The 18,780-nt window shown below is 28.4% G+C and overlaps 2 protein-coding genes across 3 annotated transcripts; one reads left to right on the top strand and one right to left on the bottom strand.

The window, feature by feature from the left end:
- The first annotated feature begins 141 nt into the window (after positions 1-141).
- Positions 142-6,397, top strand: LOC127277593 (tyramine beta-hydroxylase). The gene is made up of 10 exons (XM_051298849.1): positions 142-1,034; positions 1,386-1,539; positions 1,740-1,886; positions 2,050-2,297; positions 2,439-2,592; positions 3,271-3,534; positions 3,807-4,037; positions 4,683-4,811; positions 5,209-5,383; positions 5,556-6,397. Exons 1-10 carry the CDS (start codon positions 889-891, stop codon positions 5,693-5,695), a joined length of 1,788 nt encoding a protein of 595 aa, XP_051154806.1. The 5' UTR covers positions 142-888; the 3' UTR covers positions 5,696-6,397.
- Positions 6,101-17,893, bottom strand: LOC127277592 (active breakpoint cluster region-related protein). 2 transcript variants are annotated; one of them, XM_051298846.1, is made up of 11 exons: positions 17,211-17,893; positions 13,269-13,728; positions 12,844-13,075; positions 12,406-12,703; positions 11,589-11,984; positions 11,396-11,515; positions 10,850-11,094; positions 10,236-10,780; positions 9,360-9,639; positions 9,113-9,284; positions 6,101-8,717 (listed from the first exon to the last, which is right to left on the bottom strand). In XM_051298846.1, exons 1-11 carry the CDS (start codon positions 17,322-17,324, stop codon positions 8,292-8,294), a joined length of 3,288 nt encoding a protein of 1,095 aa, XP_051154803.1. In that variant the 5' UTR covers positions 17,325-17,893; the 3' UTR covers positions 6,101-8,291. The 2 variants fall into 2 exon arrangements, with proteins under 2 accessions (XP_051154803.1, XP_051154805.1); XM_051298848.1 differs by having other exon boundaries at positions 12,406-12,694.
- Positions 17,894-18,780: the final 887 nt, after the last annotated feature.

Here is an 18,780-nt window from a genome sequence, read left to right as displayed (position 1 = left end):
AAAATTGCAAATTAACTTTTTTTTAATTTTTGTTTTCTTTTATAATGGTACTTCTTGTACAAAAAATTAAATTAAAAAATTTTCATAAAAAATAAAAAAATTAAATTTATTATTATTATTATTATTATTATTATTATTATTATTATTGTTTTCTGCAATTTCTACGCCTCCAGTCGACTTTGAAATTGGTACAATTAACGTTTAGTCACGTTTCATTTTTATTAATTTCTTTTTTTTTATATTTTTTCTTTTTTCTTTTTATTTTACTTTTTTTTTATTATTTTTTTTTTATCATTACATTAATTTTCCCCACCAATGAAAAAAAGGAAGAAATTCCCGAAATTTTACAAATTCTTTTGTTGGATGATGATTCTGCGCGCTTTTCACGGTGCAAAGCGTTCGCGCAAAATAATCCCCCATAATATTTTGTGCCTCGAGGTGATATTCCTCTTGGCTTTCTTATTTTAGTACAAATCGAACAATCCCCGTGAATTTAACCGGAAGTGGAAAATTGAAATTTTTTTTTTTTTATTCAACGAATTAGTAAAAAAAAAAATTAAAAAAAAACAATGTAAATAAATAAAGTGCTAACATATATTAAAACATAAAAAAAAAAAAAAATTAAAAGAAGAAAAAAATTATTTATTATAAATTATAATTATTTATAGTGTGTAAAAGTAACAAATAATAAAAAGAAATTATATTTTATATAATAAATAAAAAAAAATAAATTATCGTTAAAGAGAATATTAAGAATATGTAATATTTAATATTAAAAAAAAAAATTATTTAAAAAAAAAAATATTTTATCAGAAGGAAAAATTGAATTGAATTAATTTTTTTTTTTTTGTGAAAAAAATTTTCAATAAAAAATAAAATTAGTGTAAAATGAAATTATTAATAATTGCAACGTTATTAAAAATTGTTTTATCACAAATGCATCAACATCATTCAATGGGAATTCACTTTAATGACAATCAAAAAAATCATGTTTATACTGTTCCCCTTGGTTCCGAGGCGACTTTTCATTGGAGGTAAAAAAACCAAAAAAAACATCAGTGTCTTTATATTACATAAATAAATTTTTAATAAATTTTTTAATAAAACTAAAATATAAATTCCATTTTTTTTTAAGTTTTTTTTTTAAATTTATTTATATTTTTATTTATAAAAAATTTTTTTTTTGTTTATTTTTATTTATATGTTTTTTTTATTTATACTTTTTATTTATTTATAGTTATAAATAATATAATAATTATTAATAATTTTATAATTATAATTTTTTACAATTAAAATTTATATCCATATTTGTAATAAAAAATTTTCTTAAAACAAAAATTAATTGTAATTTTTACACGTATTTTTTTCTTTTCCTTCTTATAAAGAGTCGATTTAATTGGTGAAAAAATAATTGCTGAAGTTCATTATATGGGTGAAGAAAATTCATGGTTTGCAATAGGATTTTCAAATTATGGAGAATTAAAACCAGCTGATTATTGTATCATTTGGATGGACTGGCATCGTGATGTAAAAATTCAGGTTTGAATTAATATTTCATTTTTTTTTTTTAAAGAAAAAATATAATTTTTAATAAAAAAATAATAATAATAATAATAATTAAATTATTATTATTATTTAAATAAATTCCATAATTAATTATAGAATTTTTATTAAAATATAATATAAATAATCTTTTTTTTTTTCTAAATAAGAAATAATTTTTTTTTTTTTTTATTAAGGACGCATGGGCAAATGAGGATGGATCAATTAATTTAGATACACAGCAGGACTGTGAAAATTTTGCCGTTCGAAGAAGAGGAAACATTACAAAATTTACTTTTACTAGAAAATTCGATACTTGTGATAATCATGATTACATTATAGAGGTGAAAAAAAATATTTTAAATTTTAAAAAATATTTATCAATTTTTTCTATTTGCAAATTAATTAGTATTTAATTTCCAAATTATTTAATATTTTTTAATAAATAATAATAATAATAATAATAATAATAATAAAAGGAAACAAAAAAATATATTTTTTTTAAAGAGAGGTACTACTCATATGGTTTGGCTGAAGGGTCGTGGACCCCTATCATCATTGGCTGGCCTAACAATTGATGACGCCAAAAGTTCAGGCATGTCAAGAACCGAAATGTTAAGAAGAATTCACAAAAAACCCACATTTCCTGAAAATACTTGGAATTTTGAAATTTTAAATGACAATGTCAAAGTTCCCCACGATGAGACAACATACTGGTGTCGAGTTCATAAATTATCACCAGAATTAAGTGAAAAGTGAGAAGAAATTTTTTTTTCCGAAACAATATATTTTATTTTAAAAATTTATTTTTTAAATATTAATTTAATTTATATTTTTAAATATTATTATTATTATTTTATTTTATTTTTTTTGAGAAAAGTATATCTATTTTACAGACATCATATTTTACAATTTGGTCCAGTAATACAAAAGGGAAATGAACATTTGGTTCATCATATGGAAGTTTTTTATTGCGCAGGACAGGCCGATTTGGAAATTCCTTTATACAATGGACCATGTGATAGTGCGGATCGTCCTCAAAAAACACAAGTAAAAATTTTTTTTTTATGAACAGAAAATTGTTTTTTTGCCAAAGGGGCTCTTTTTTCTAACTACGTTCCTGGATGAGATAATAGTTTTTTTTATTAAAAATTTTTTCCAGTAAAACCGCTTTTTTCCCAGGGCCCCTTTAGTCGCCATTTTTAGTTACGCCCCTGGATATATTGTAACGAAATTTTAAAAAAATGGTAATTTTTGCCTAAGGCCCCTTTAGTCACCATTATTGTTACGCCCCTGAATATACAGTAAAAAATAGTAATTTTTGCTAAAAGTCCCTTTAGTTACCATTATAGTTACGCCCCTGAATACATTTCAACAAAATTTAATTTTTTTGTTATTTTATTTCTTTTTCCCAGGGCCCCTTTAGTCGCCATTTTTAGTTACGCCCCTGGATATATTGTAACGAAATTTTAAAAAAATGGTAATTTTTGCCTAAGGCCCCTTTAGTCACCATTATAGTTACACCCCTGAATATACAGTAAAAAAATAGTAATTTTTGCTAAGGGTTTCTTTAGTTACCATTATAGTTACGCCCCTGAATACATTTCAACAAAATTTAATTTTTTTTTGTTATTTTATTTCTTTTTCTCTGGTGCCCCTTTAGTCGCCATTTTTTTAGTTACGATCCTAATTTGATTTGCAAAAAAAAATTAAATTTACTCCAAACAGATTTGCAAAAAAGTCTTAGCCGCTTGGGCAATGGGAGCAGATGCATTTGTTTATCCCGAAGACGCTGGATTGTCAATTGGAGGTGAAAATTTTAATCGTTACGTTATGCTCGAAGTGCACTATAATAATCCCGAATTACTCGAAAATATGATCGATTCATCGGGTATACAATTTTTCCTCACAAAAACACTAAGAAAATATGACGCAGGTGTTATGGAATTAGGTTTGGAATACACGGACAAAATGGCAATTCCACCCCAACAGGTATCAACAAAATTTTCTCAAATTTTCAAAATAGCAATGAAAAATTAAATTTTCCCGCCAAAAATATGAAAAATTTTGATTTTTTTAAAAAATGAACTATACCATTAAAATAGTTCACACGAAAGATTGAAAAAATTGAAAGAAAAATTAAAATTGCTTTATTATTGTAATTTTAATTTTATGTCAAACTTTCGAGGTGGAAGCAATTTTTTTCACGTTGAGATTCGGGAACAAAGTATAAATATAAATTGTGATTTCAATATTTTTTTTAGGAAGCCTTTCCCTTATCGGGACATTGTATAATGGAATGTACTGGTGTTGGTTTACCTCAAAGTGGAATAAAAATTTTTGGCTCTCAATTACATACACATTTGACGGGAACAAAAGTTGTCACACGTCACGTGCGAAATGGCGAGGAATTACCGCTATTAAATTACGATAATCATTATTCGACGCATTTTCAGGAAATTCGACTTTTACCGGAACATGTGACTATTTTACCGGTAATTTGAGTTGTTTTACAGAAGGTAGAAATTTTTTTTTTTTTTGAAAATTCAGGGCCGTATCAAGAAAAGAGGACTAAGAAAAAATTAAATTACTGAAATTGAAAATTTTTTAATAAAATTTCCAAAAAAAAGTGGACAAATTTTTGCTTTTACTGGTAATTTGATTCTTTGAACAGGAAATAGAAAAAATTTTCAAAAATTCAGGGCTGTATCAAGAAAAGTGGTCTGAGAAAAAATTAAATTACTAAAATTTTTGAAGAAAATTACTAAAAGAAATGAACAAATTTTGCTTTACCGGTAATTTGTTTCTTTTTGTAGAAAATAAAAATAAAATTTTGAAAATTCAGGGCCGTATCAAAAGGGGGAACTAAAAAAATAAAATTACTAAAATTTTTGAACAAAATTACGGGAAAAAAATGAACAAATTTTGCTTTTTCCGGTATTTTGATTCTTTTTGCAGAAAATAGAAATAAAATTTCAAAAATTCAGGACCGTATCAACGTAAGGGGACCAAGGAAAAAGTAAATTTACTAAAATTTTTTGAATATATTTCTTAAGAGAAAGAAACAAGTTTTGCTATATGTTCTACAAATTATATTATTTTTTAATATCAAAAATTATATAAGAGATTACGTTTTTCAGGGCGATTCTTTAATAACTACGTGTACCTATAATACAATGACAAGAAATAACATAACTCTTGGAGGATTTGCAATATCCGACGAAATGTGTGTTAATTACATTCATTATTATCCGAATACTCGTCTTGAGGTGCGTACATATTAAACATAACCTCAATATCCACTTCAAATTTTCATTTCACCTATAAAAAATATATTTTTTTTACTAAAAATCGAATTTTCTTTTTCAAAACACATTCAAAATAATGGCAAAAATATTTTTCTCTTCTACTTTTAAAAAAATAATTTTTTTTTTTTTTTTTTTTTAGAAAAATGTCCACCTCGATTTTTTTTTCGCTTATAAAATTGTTTCTTAAATTGAAAATAAAATTTCTTTTTTTTTAAATATATTCAAAAACGTGGCAAAAAACGGTTTTGCTATTGCAATTTTTGTTTCCTCTTGTTTTTTTTTTATTTTTTTGAAAAAACAAACATAACCTCAAATTGTCTAGAATTCAGGTAAAAAAAATTGTTTCCCTATCTATTAGGTTTGTAAGAGTGCCATTAGCGATGACGCATTAAGGACATATTTTCGCTATATGCACGAATGGGAAAATCAAGGAACAAGCAATGAGAAAGGAATTTCGGAGAATTATCAGAGCATCGAATGGACTCGTGTTAGAACAGCTGCCTTACACGATCTTTATGAAGCTGCACCTCTTGGTATAATTTTAAATAAATATATATATTTTTTTAAATTTTTTATTATTAGAAAAAAAAAATTTCAAATTGGCATTTCAAAATTATTTTAAATTCAAATGTTTTTTTTAAATTAAAAAAACATATTTTTTAATGTTTTTTTTTTTTTTTATTTTAAATTTTTTCTCTTTTCAAGGAATGCAATGTAACGGTTCAGATGGATCACGATTACCCGGATTGTGGGACAATATTGGGGCAACACCGGTACGATTACCATTGCCGCCACCAGCACGAGATTGTCCTGAATTAGAAAATGAAAATAATTTCGAAATTTAATGTACAAAAAAAAAAAATTATTATTATTATTATAAACAAATACAAATTTAAACATATGTATTTGGTTTAAATAATTATATATATATATATATTAATTGTTAGTAATAAAGGAAATTTTTCCTGGACAAAAATCCTTAAAATTTTTTTTTTTACAAGTTTATAAATTTTTATATATTTTACTTAGTAATTTTTTTTTTTTTAATCTTTTTTTTTGGCAGTACATCCTTCTTTCCGCGATAGTAAAGTTGATTTTCTTCTGTGATGTGCAATAACAATCTCATATTGCGGAAAATCAGTAATAATAATAATAATTATAATAAAAATCATAAAAATAATAATAATACAATAATAGTAATAATAATAATAATAATAATAATAATAATAATAATAATAATAATACAATAATAATAATACAATAATTATAATATTATAATAATAATAATAATAATACATGTACAATATATATTTAATGCTCTAATATCATATTCGTGATGGTTAATCGTCTTTACACTTCGCGAAAATGTACAAAAAATGCGCGCACATTTTCTCGAAATTTGTTTTTAATAAAAAAATTAAAAACAAATTTCCAAGAATGTGCGCACAATAAAGAAAAATATTTCGTATGTAATATTGATATTACATTACCTATACAAAAAGGCGGTTTTTTTTTTTTTTTTTTTTTTTGGATCACGCACATTACCATACATACATTATACAATATATATTATGCATTTACAAAAAATTTTCAAACATACACTTGTCAAAAAAAGAAAAAAAAACCACATCATTTATCGAAATATAGATCGCATTGATTTCGAAAAAAAAATCGATACTAATTATTGTTATATACGGAAAAAAAGAGGGAGGGAGGATTGACAATTTTGGAATGAGCGTCGGCAGGATTATTTTTAGGTTATATGAAGACTATCGATTACAGGCATCTCTCATTAAATTTAGATTTTTTTTTTGTTTTTATATCAAAAAACGGTTTTAAAAAATTGATCCCCAAGTCGTTTAGCTGCTACTGCGCATGAGTAAAATATGTTTTTGAACTATTGTGCACAAATAGAACATTTTTTGATCTACTGCGCATATGCAGAATGCTTTTTGATCTATTGCGCATGAAGAGAACATGATCTAATCTACTGCGCATAAAAAAGAAGCATTTCTGATCTATTGCGTATTGATAAAATTTTTTTCTGATCTACTGCGCATATGCAGAAATATTTTTTGCTCAACTGCACATAAATTTTTTCTTTTTTTTGATCTACTGTGCATGGATAGAATAAATTTTTATTTTTAAAAAACCTATTGCGCATATATATAAGAATACTTTCTGATCTACTGCGCATAAATAGAGCACTTTTGTTTTGATCTACTGCGCAGGTATATAATTTTTTTTATTTTTTTGTAAACTATTGCGCACGTCTAAGGCAAGCGAATTTCTATTTTTGCTCACGTTTACAATCCTTTGGCTATTTCTGCGCATGTCTATAAATTTCAAATGATCTACAGCGCATGCGCAGAAGCGTCCTCCAATTCAGTTTCACAAAATTTCTATCACACACACAATAATCTCGATAAACATTCTCAAAAAAAAAAAAAATTTGAAAAAAGAAATTATTAAAAATGTCAAACATTTTATCTAAAGCTAATTTTTTTTTTCTCTCATAATTATCCAAATCTCATGCATTATAAAGACATAATAATAATAATAATTTTTATTATATATTTATAATTAGCGAATATTGTCTGAAAAATTTTTAATCTCGCTTTTTTTGTCAATATAAAAAACGTTATTTTTGCATTCGTAAAATCTACTTTCAAAAATGTTTGCTTTTTTTTAAAAAAAAAAAAAACAATTCTTAACGAGAGTCTAGTAAAATTTAACCAGAGACGGAAAAATCAGTCTTGAAGCGAGGAGAAGCATTCAACACTTTTTTTGGAGTATAAAGAACTCCGGATTTTTTTGTTTTGTAAAGGTTCTATAAAAAAGAGAGAGGTCATCTCAAAAATTTTACGAGTATACATATAAGTATATATATATATATATAAAAGGATCACAAAGGTTTTTCTTTTTTTTTTCTTTTTGCATCATATTAGAATTGTCTACATATATATATTTATTTATATAGGAACGCGCGAATGCAAAAAGTGTACATTTTTCGAAGCATTGACCTCTATTCATCTTTTTTATGTATTTAAAAGCGTTCCTCTTTTCATTTTTTTTTTTTTTAAATCTTTCTTCTGAAAAAGAGCGACGTGAAAATATAACACGTCTAAAATACAATCGCAAAGTATAAAATATATCACTTTCTGCTACACGCTACTTACAAAGTGTATGGTGTGAATTGGTACTAAGACAATACGAAATGTCAATCAGTATTTTTTTTTTTTTTTTTTTTTTGACTGAATCCGTTTCTTGTCCAAGGTTCACATTTTTTTCATGGTTAACTTTTAAATAAACGAAGCATATTATATATATATATATATATTATAATTCTAAGCTTCTATATGGGATTTCTTTTTTTAGGGGGCAAAAGTTTTTTTTTATGATAAAAAATAGATTTAAATTGATTGATCGCGATGTACTCGACTAGAGTGATTGATTGCTTTGTTGCGTCTGCATTTGCATTTGTAAAAAACAATAAAGTATACCGGCTTGTGCCATAACATCAACAGTACCGGCAGCAAGTGGATCACGACTTTTTGAATCAGTACGATTACTACTTGTACCGGGACGCAATAATGTTGGACCAAATACAGTTGCTAAATTATGCAATGACATTTTATTTTGAGCCTCATGCTTATTAACGCGTATTAAATGAGCTAATAGAAAATCAATTACAGCTTTATTAACTGTTGGTAAACCTTCATAAACTCGACGTAATGCCGTATTACGTGACACCTCACCAGTTTGAAATGCCTCAAGAAATGCTGGATATAATGCGTCAGTGAATAATGCCTCTGGCATTTCACGTAAATACAATTTCAATACACCCGTCACTGAATGCACGTCCACCTGTAATTAAAAATTTATTTTAATTATTTACTGCCCATATTTTTGATACTTTTTGATCTACTGCGCATGTACTTGACACTTCTAGATCTACTGCGCAGGTGTTTGACACTTTTAAATCTACTGCGCATGTATTTGACACTTTTAGATCTACTGCGCAGGTGTTTGACACTTTTAGATCTACTGCGCATGTATTTGACACTTTTAGATCTACTGCGCAGGTGTTTGACACTTTTAGATCTACTGCGCATGTATTTGACACTTCTAGCTTTACTGCGCATGTACTTGATACTTCTAGATCTACTGCGCATTGTTTTCACGTCCCCAGATCTACTGCGCAGGTCTACGCATGCGCTTTGTATACCAATCTACTATTTGAAAAAAAATCAACCCCTTACCTCTTTGAGTAGTTGCTCAGCCTCGTAAGAATTGCTTTCAAACGATTTTCTCAATTTTGCCAAATCCGAAGCCGAACCAGACACACGATAGAGACCAACTTCACCCACACCTCGCCTCTCAACTTCTCGAACGCAAGCCGTAACAATGAAAGGCACATCTCGCTTCTCCCGTCTAAAAAAAAAAGAAAAATTTTTTTTTTACAATTTACCAAAATAAGAATTTTATTTTCTTTTTTCTTCAACATACTTGCAAACTTGTTGAATTTTTGCGCCAAAAAGTCCCTGCGGTTTAGCCGAAGGCACTCTTCTTAGGGTAACTTCACTTGGTACAAATTTCAATGATACATCAAGTGACGCAGGACCCAAATTTAATGACTTCAATACCTGATCAACTTGATTTTCCAATAGCCAAGATCTACTCAATCGTTGAGTGCACTTACCACGCAAAACAGAACGTGTTCCACATTCTTCATAAAGAAGAATCCTTAAATTTTGAGATCCCTCAAGTTCCACAACAAAAGTTTCACCTGTAAATAAAAATTTAGCGTCAATTTTGAAAATCCAAAGTAAAAATACGTACTGGGGATAAATATAAGTGAATTTTTGCAATGTTTACAGTAAGATTTCATCTACTGCGCATAATTTTAGTTTATTGTGATCTACTGCGCATGTCTAAAATAAGACAGGATCTATTGCGCATGCATTCAATAGATTTTGATCTACTGCGCACGTTTGCAATAGACGGGGTTCTATTGCGCATGGGTTTACTTGATACTGATCTACTGCGCACGTATTTAATAGATTAGAATCTACTGCGCATATTTACAAAAACTGATGATCTACTGCGCATGATTTTAGTTTCAGTGCGATCTATCGCGCATGGTTAAAATAAATGTGGATCTATTGCGCATGCATCTAATTGATACCGATCTACTGCGCATGTTTACAAAAGCTGATGATCTACTGCGCATATTGAGGATTTATTGCCAAAAAATAGTGATCTACTGCTCTTTACTAAATAGTTAAGGATTTACTGCGTATTTTTTGGTAAATTTGTGATCTACTTTGCATTTTTATGTAAAATAGTGATCTACTGCGCATGTATATGAAAAAATTAACTCACCCCAAGTTGGCGCTTGACCTCGAGCAACTCGACTTCGTGCACGTTTAAAATAATGACCATAACTATCGACTTCAACAATAATATAGAGATCTCCAGTTCTATCAAGTCCCGGTGGTGTGAGACCAAGTAAAGTCAAATGTAAATCACCAAGTAAAAGACTCTCATCACGTCGTGAACGTAATAAATAACTTCCCATATCTGTTTGTAAATATGTTCGACACGCTGTGACCCAGGCTTGAAGTTCATACATTGTCAATGGTAATGAACCTGGTGGTTGTCCACCTTGTTGTAATGCCTCAACAGCTTCAATCCATTGTGAACGTTCAAATTCACTTGATAAAAAAAATGTATATGAATTTTGTATACGATTTTGATTTTTTAACGAGACACGTAACACTAAATTTGGTGACGCCAATACCAATTGTGCTTCTAATTCGGCTAATTTTTTTCTATTCTTATCGGCACCTCTACCACCAATGCGAATTCTTTTCTCATCATTTCGTTCCTCCCATAATATTTGATCCCTCACGGTACACGCCTGTGATCTGAAACAATATTTGTTTTCATTATTATTGTTAGTCAAATTTTATAATTATATTTCGATTTTAAAATACCTTAGTGCCACAACATTTGCGGGGCTATTTTCTCTAGGCTCAATTCCATCCTCAAGGACCATTGCCTCAGCAACGGGGATATACCATTTTAATTCGAAAGTAAATTTTTCACGTCCTGATGCTTTATATTTGGCGCAAGCAATTACATCGTTAAATAAAAATAGATGTCGTAATTTTCGATGTCCATCAGCCAATTCAACGACAAATGAATTCTTGACAAGTCTTCGTTGTGCTCGATCGTGACTCTAATTATAAATAAAGATTAATTATAGTGCGCATCGATAGAGAAAATTGGGATCTACTGCGCAACGATAGAACAAAATGTGATCTACTGCGCATCTATAGAATCAATTACGATCTTCTGCGCATCGATAGAACAAATTGTGATCTACGGCGCATCTGTACAAATAATTATGATCTTCTGCGCATCGATAGAATAATGATCTACTGCGCATTTGTAAACTAAACCTATGCGCAGAAGATCTCTCCATCATTAATATATTATTCCAACCACGAAAATCAATTTCAAAACAAAAATCAACTTACTGGGAACATTGATTTGGTCTGTATAATATTAAATTCATCGAGAAAATTTCTTGTCATTGTTAGAGCTTCCGTTAGAGGAGCATGATCCGCGTGTGTCGCTGGTGTATGTTTAAGCAGATCCTAAACAAAAAAACTCCAATAAATCAAAAGAATATTACAAAAAAAAAATGATTTTTAAAAAAATAAAAATTACATGAAGAACGAGGGCATTTTTTTGAACTCGTGCAACTGGCTTATGAAGTAAATCCTCAAGTGATAATCCCGGTCCTTTGGGAAAACCTCGTAATCTAATGTCTCTTGTAATTTCACCAAATTGTGCCGAATGATGTGAACAACGTCGAACAGTGTCAGTTGCTCTTGCATAATTATGTAAAAATGCACCATAAACACCAATATTACTGCCCATTACTTTAAATTGTTCGCCAACTGTCGTTTTACTGTCCCATTTTTCCATTTTCTTACGTAAACCCTCAAGAAATGTTTGATGTAATGCATGAAGTTCGGGTATTTTATAGAACATTGTTCCAAATTCCTCTTCGGTAATTACTGGTTGTGATGTTGTTAATGTTGCTCTAATTGCTTTCATATACTGTAAACAGAATTGATAGTAAAACATTGATTTAACAAAATTTGATCTACTGCGCATCTGTAGAACAAATTCTGATTTACTGCGCATAAATAAAACAAATTTCGATCAACTGCGCATTAAAAAGAGCTAACTGTGTTCTATTGCGCAACTGTAAAATAGATTGTGATCTACTGCGCATCAATAGAAAAAAAATGTGATCTATCGCGCAACTTTAAAACAGATTGTGACACATCTGTAGAGTAAATTGTGATCTATTGCGCATCTGTAGAATAAATTATGATCTAGTTCTTAGCTTTAGAACAAATTCTAATCTACTGCGCATCGAAAGAGTACATTTCGATCTACTGTGCATCTGTAGTACAAATTATGATCTACTGCGCATCGACAAAACACATTTCGATCATTCCCTCAAAAAACTCACTTGTAACATGACATTAAGACATTCAACATAGATTGTCTCGCTCTCAACAACCGAACTGACAATACATTTGACCATTAATGTTCTGTCGTCTTGATCGCCATCTTTATTGACCTTCTCCTGACTTCTTCTTGGTGTTGTTGGCGTTGGTGATTCGAGGCTACCTTCACTCAAACTCAATGGTTCGGCATCGCTACTACCTGTTTCGTTGTCAGTCGATAGTGCACGAAGGAGGATCGGTGGCGCTGGACTTGGACCCTCCTCGTCCTCACTGTCCATTGCTGCCCTATGCCTGAGGAACCAATAGGAGTGAAACGAAAAAAGAAAATTTACTACTAACGTCCAAAAAAGAAGGTAAGTGGTGTTTGTGGTTTCACAAAAAAAACTGAAAAGTGGAAGAAGAAACCGAAAAAAATAACAAGCTTCCTTTAGAGCACTTACTGGATGAAGTAGTCAATGTTGACGTAATTACTTTGGTTCCCTGGTGATTCTGGTAGGGAGGGTGGCCTCCTTACCGGAAGTTTATTATTCTCAACAGCCGGTACTCTTGAGTCTATGTAAACATATTCTCCCGTTTGATCAAGAGCCACTGAATCATAATAAGGCTCCTCTTCGGATGCCTCAGCGTCACCATCCTCAGCATCGTCGTTCGTCGCTTTCTCATCGGAGTCCACTGTTAAGGTAACAATAGTAACTTAAGTAACAGAAGTAATATAACTTTTTTTTCATCTACTAATTCCTTTTTTCAGTTCTAAAAACAAGTTGAAGATCCAAACTAGTCATTAGAAAACTAAATCGTAAAACACAAAAAAAAACCCCCTACAAAGTAAAATTAGCCTAATAATCCCTAATATAAAATGACGAACCCTTTTCTTCCTCATCCTTAACGGATTCTTCGTTCTTTTCTTTTTTAGAACTCCCAGTGACTTCAATGACAGTGACATAATTACTCGGTACATCGGGATTGCTGTTTCTTCGAAATTCAGGTACTTTCTCGGGACTCCTTGGTATTTCACTTTTTGGCCGTCGATGACAATTTAACGTTGAACTCAATTCAGAAACACATTTATCCTGTAGTGTACTAATATCCTCACGTACTGGAATTGATTCTGTATTCGTTTCGCCATCATTTTTTACCAATGACGATTCATTGAGACTATTTTCGGCAGTATGAAAACTTTGACTTGGTGATTCGGCACCAGTTGTTTTTGATTCTGATGTTGTATTATTTGCCAATTGTTTGTGACGTTCAACATCGGCAAGAAGCCTCTCAAGATATTCCACGTAAAATTCTTCTTTCTCGAGTTCCTCCCTTAGTGCAGCGACCTGAAATATAAATTATAGTTTTTATCAATGATTAGATGTTTTTTGGTATTTAGAAGTCTCGTTACAAAGATTTGGGTAAAATCTTTGTTTTAAGATTTTAAGATCTTTGCAACGAGACTATTATTTATAGCTTCTAGGTCGATGTAGGTTTAATTTAGAGTCAAATTAGGTTCAATTTATGGTTAAAGTAGGCTCAAAAAAGATTCGAGTGAGTATCAAATAAGGTTCAATGTAGGCTTAAAGTAGGATTAATGTTTAATGAAGGTAGTTTCTAAGTAGATTTAATGATCAAAGTAGATTTAAGCTAGGATCTAAGTAGATCAAATTTCGGTTTAAAATAGTTTCCATGGGTCAAAGTATGTTCAAAATAGGTTAAGGTTAGGGTCAAAATAGGTCCAATTTAGGATTAATGTAGTTTTAAAGTAGGTTCTACGTTAAAGTAGGTTTTACGTTAAAGTAGGTTCTATGTTAAAGTAGCTCCAATGTCGGTTCCACGTAAGGTCTAAGTAGGTTCAAAGTAGATTAAGGTTAAGGTCACAATAGGTCCAATTTAGGATTAATGTAGTTTTAAAGTAGGTTCAAAATAGGTTTAAAGTAGAGTAGTGTTCAACGTAGGGTCAAACGAGGTGGAATTTAGGGTAGTAGAATCAATGTAAATTTAAAAAAGGTTCAAAGTAGGTTTAAACTAGGGTCAAAAGAGATTTAAACTTGGCTCAAAGTAGTTTCAACTGCTATTTTCTAAAATTTCCTAACTCTTACTTTGAATTTTAATTGCATTACAATTTAACATGTAAAAAAAAAGATTCATCGTAATTTCAACGCCTGTTCAATTATTACAGTGATACTTTTTTCTGCACTATCTCCCAATGACTATACATAAATATATATATATATATATATAAGGGACCGAATGACTCATATATTAATCTCGTATGAAGCTTGATAAACCTAATTCGAATTAGGCTCTTCTCCACGATATACATGTATAGTATAATTAAACATATTTGTAACAGTAATTGAGTCATTTTAAGTTTTGTAATCCCGCGACACTTTTTTTTTTCTTTTCCTGGTAAAGTTCGAAGACATTCTTTAAGTATAATCAAAATGAATCAAATGACTCACTGTCAATCAATCATGTAAATTATTTAAAAAAAAAAAACAGATTTTAAAACAAAGCATAAATTTTTTTATTGCAATGTTGAGGCAAGAAAAATTTGATTAATTTTGTAAAATTGGAAACAATTTTAGTCGGAACTTGATATGTAATTGTACTATTATCATTTCATATATCTGAACTGAAAATACATGTTCTCTCTCTTTCTCTAATCTGACGCGATTGATAAGAAACACAAAAAAATGTCAATATCTGTGTGTACTTATCAATTTTTCCAACGACAAATTTCTTTCTTTTTTTTCTCACTTATTGTTTACATTATTTATACACATTGTTGAAATACATTTTTTTCATTAAATATATTGACGATTATTTTATTTATTTATTTTTTTTTTTTTTTTTTTGACGCTCACTGCAATTTTTTTTCATAATAAAAATATTTTCATCTCGTGTGTGTATATATGAATTTTATCACATTCATTCCATATTTAGAGTGAGAGAAGGATATAAAACTTACTTCGAATCTTAAAAATATATTCATTTATAATTAGTCCCAAGGTTTAGCGCAATTAGTTGAACTAATAAATTCAAAGGGCAATTATTTTTCACATCAAATAAAACAGGGATAATCAATGTTTACAATGTGTAATCAACCGGAATTTTTAAGAATAAAAAGAAAATTACTTTTTTTTATATATTATAAGTACAAGAACAATATTACCAAAAAAAATATTTAAATAATTTAATTAAATAAGAGATTAATATATGAGATATGATTTAATATATGACAATTTTTATTTTAAGGTATTTCAAGGATATTTCAGGGTAATTTAAGGGTAATTTAAGGTAATTTTAAGGTATGATTTTAAGGTAATTTTAAGATATAATTTTAAGGTAATTTTAAAGTAATTTTAAGGTATAATTTTAAGGTAATTTTAAAGTAATTTTAAGGTAAAATTTAAAAGGTTTTTTGTGAAAAATATTGTATAATGTACATTTATGGTAAAATTTACTAAAACATTGAAATGTAAAAACTACTGTAATTCGAAAGTAAAAAGTATACTTTAAATTTAAGATAAATTTTACTATACTACTATTATAAAAATTTACTAGATTTTTATGGAAATTTTTATTTTAGAGCATTTTGGGATATTTTAGGATAATTTAAAGGTATTTTATGGTAGTTTTAGGATAGTTTTAGTGTATCTTTAGGATAATTTTAAGGAACTTTTGAGATAGTTTTTGGGTAGCTTTAAGATATTTTTAGAATAGCTTTAGGGTAGTTTCAGGATAGTTTTAGGGTAAAAGTGTTAATAGATTTTGCGATTTTCTAATTTACATTATGATAAAATTTACCATAAGATATAGAAGGTAAGAACTATCGTAAACTGCAAAAAGAAGTGTCTTAATATAAGATGTTTTGGTAGTAACTTTTTAGTTATTTAAAGTGTCTTATTTTAAGATGTTATAATAGGAATAAAGCATCTAAATATTAAAATTAACATCTTATTCTAAGATGGAAGCGAATGGAAGTTACGATTTCCGTCTTAACATCTTGTTTTAAGATACCAAGAAGATACCAACTTTTTGCAGTGAATTATAAAATAAAAATTACTTTACCTGTAAGGTAAATTTTATCTTACTTTTACAATAAACTTTACTAAATTTTTTTTTATGGTAATATTTACAAATCTATATATGTAAGGTAAAAATTTACCATTAATCCAAGTTAAAAAAATATAATTTAATTATTTATATAATATAATAAAAGATAATAAACTATATAATAATTTTATAAATTTTCTTTCCTTCTGTATATGGTAAATTTTATCATATTTAAAATTAACGTAAAAATTTCCCATAACCCTATTATAAATTACTGCCTTTTTAATTTTACTAATGAAAAATATTAATTTTCCCTTTTTAATTTTTATAAACGTTCCCTTAAATGAAATTTTTTTCCCCAATTAGAAATCAAATAAAATATACGTAACAAACGCTCTAAAAAATAATAATAATAATAGAGATGGCCCCGATTGTTATGCATCCTTACATAATAATTATAAGCGAGCACCAAAGAGACTTGAGGTATCATAATATAGAAATTTCTAATAATTTCCACCTCTCATAAAGGCTTTTACCTTTTGCACGAGAAAATATATAATAATAATAATGATAATAATAACAAATCTCTTGTATACACGATTATATATTATTGCGAAAGAGACAAAAAAAAAAAAAAAAAAATTCGGGAATTCCACATGAGAATATGTAATTTCCTACATTAAAAATAGAACCAAAAAATAGTGACATTTAAATTTTTTATGGGGAAAATATTTTATCATATATATAAGAGGAGTGTCCGCACCTTGTGTTGGTGTTTAACGAGGTTGGCTCTGACGTCTTCTTCCCAGGCGGCCGGCAGGGCGCTGTCTGGGAATCGTTGGACCCAGACCCTCTGGAAATCACCGAAAATGCTCATATCCTTTTATTTTTCTATTTTTACGTTTTTAAGCCAAAAAAAAAAAAAAAAAATAAGGCTTTAACGTAACAGAAACACAAATTTTTAATTTTGTACGATTCCCTCTTTTTTTTTTTGGTTTCTTTTTTTTTTGAAATTAATTTGAAAAAGAGGAATCGTACACAACACTTTTAGAACGACATCGTTGATATTTTGATATTAAATTGGCGACGAATGACGATGACGACGACGACGACGACGTCGACGAGGATGATGATAATCGTCTACACAACACATACATTGACACAGAAAGTTAAAGGGAGAGAGAGAATAAGAGTGAGAAAGATTGTTTAAATGGACGACTATTTTTTTCCGAGGGCGGGGACTGGTTGAAACAGCACTTTTTATGAAAATTTCGCGAATTTTTTTTTTTTTTTTTTTTTTTTTTTGTTTTCAAACTAAGTTGCGCAAATTTTTTTTAATTAAAAAATTTTTTTTTTCTTTTTAGATGTATGACGAGCGTTATACGAACGCTGTCATCTTGCCGACATCTCCCGTCCTGACATCATCTGCGTAGGTTCGTTTCGTGTGCTGCTGCTGCGTGTTCGTCACGCCTGAAATCATTTCCCTAGCCAGGGCCGTATGTATACAGAGAGTTATCAAAAAGTACCGAAATTACAAAAAAAAAAAAAAATTTCCAATCGACTTTTATGTTTAAAACCAAAAAAAAAAAAAATTGATTTAGTGAAAAAAAAAGAAAAAAAATTTTTTTTTTTGAGGTTATGTGTTATAATTTATAATAACCGTTAAAATGTAAGGTTATGTTACAATTTATAAAACGTAACCTCAAAAGTGAAATTAAAGTAAATTAATTTTTTTATTTTCTAATTATTATTATTATTTTATTTTCAGTTACAAAAACAAGTTAAAAATCCCAAAAATTAAACAGAATACTCAATTGCGGAAAAAACATAGAAGAAGACGAATCGGCAGTAAAAAAAAATATTAATTTTAGAAAACCAAATCGTAAAAATACCCTAAATAAATTAGAAAACAAAATCGTAACAACAAATTACTAAAAATAATAAAAAATTTTAGATAATTAAAAATTATGTTACAATTCTTTTTCATTCTATATATAAAAATTCTCAACTTATTTTTAAATTCAAATTTTTTTAATTTATCTAATATTTATTTAATTATTATTATTATTATTATTACTTATTATTAATTTAAAAAATTCAATTTTTCAACCCCTTTTTTTATTGTCAACAAAATAAATCCGTCACTGGGTTTAAAAAGTTAAATGCCCCCTAGTAATTTTATTTTTTCACCATAAAAATAAATGTCTCCAAAAATATATCAAAAGTTAAACTTCTATCTAATTTTCTTACAAGAAATAATTTAAAAAAAAAAAAACAAATTAGAAAAATAATAATAAAAATTTTTTTTTTTAAAATTACATTTAAAAATTATT

Source organism: Leptopilina boulardi, unplaced genomic scaffold, assembly GCF_019393585.1.
Source record: "Leptopilina boulardi isolate dan_hultmark-lab unplaced genomic scaffold, ZJU_Lbou_2.1 LbouV2_169, whole genome shotgun sequence".
NCBI lineage: Eukaryota > Metazoa > Arthropoda > Insecta > Hymenoptera > Figitidae > Leptopilina > Leptopilina boulardi.
The sequence above is the reverse complement of the archived record's forward strand: the minus strand, read 5'-3'. Positions and strand labels throughout refer to the sequence as shown.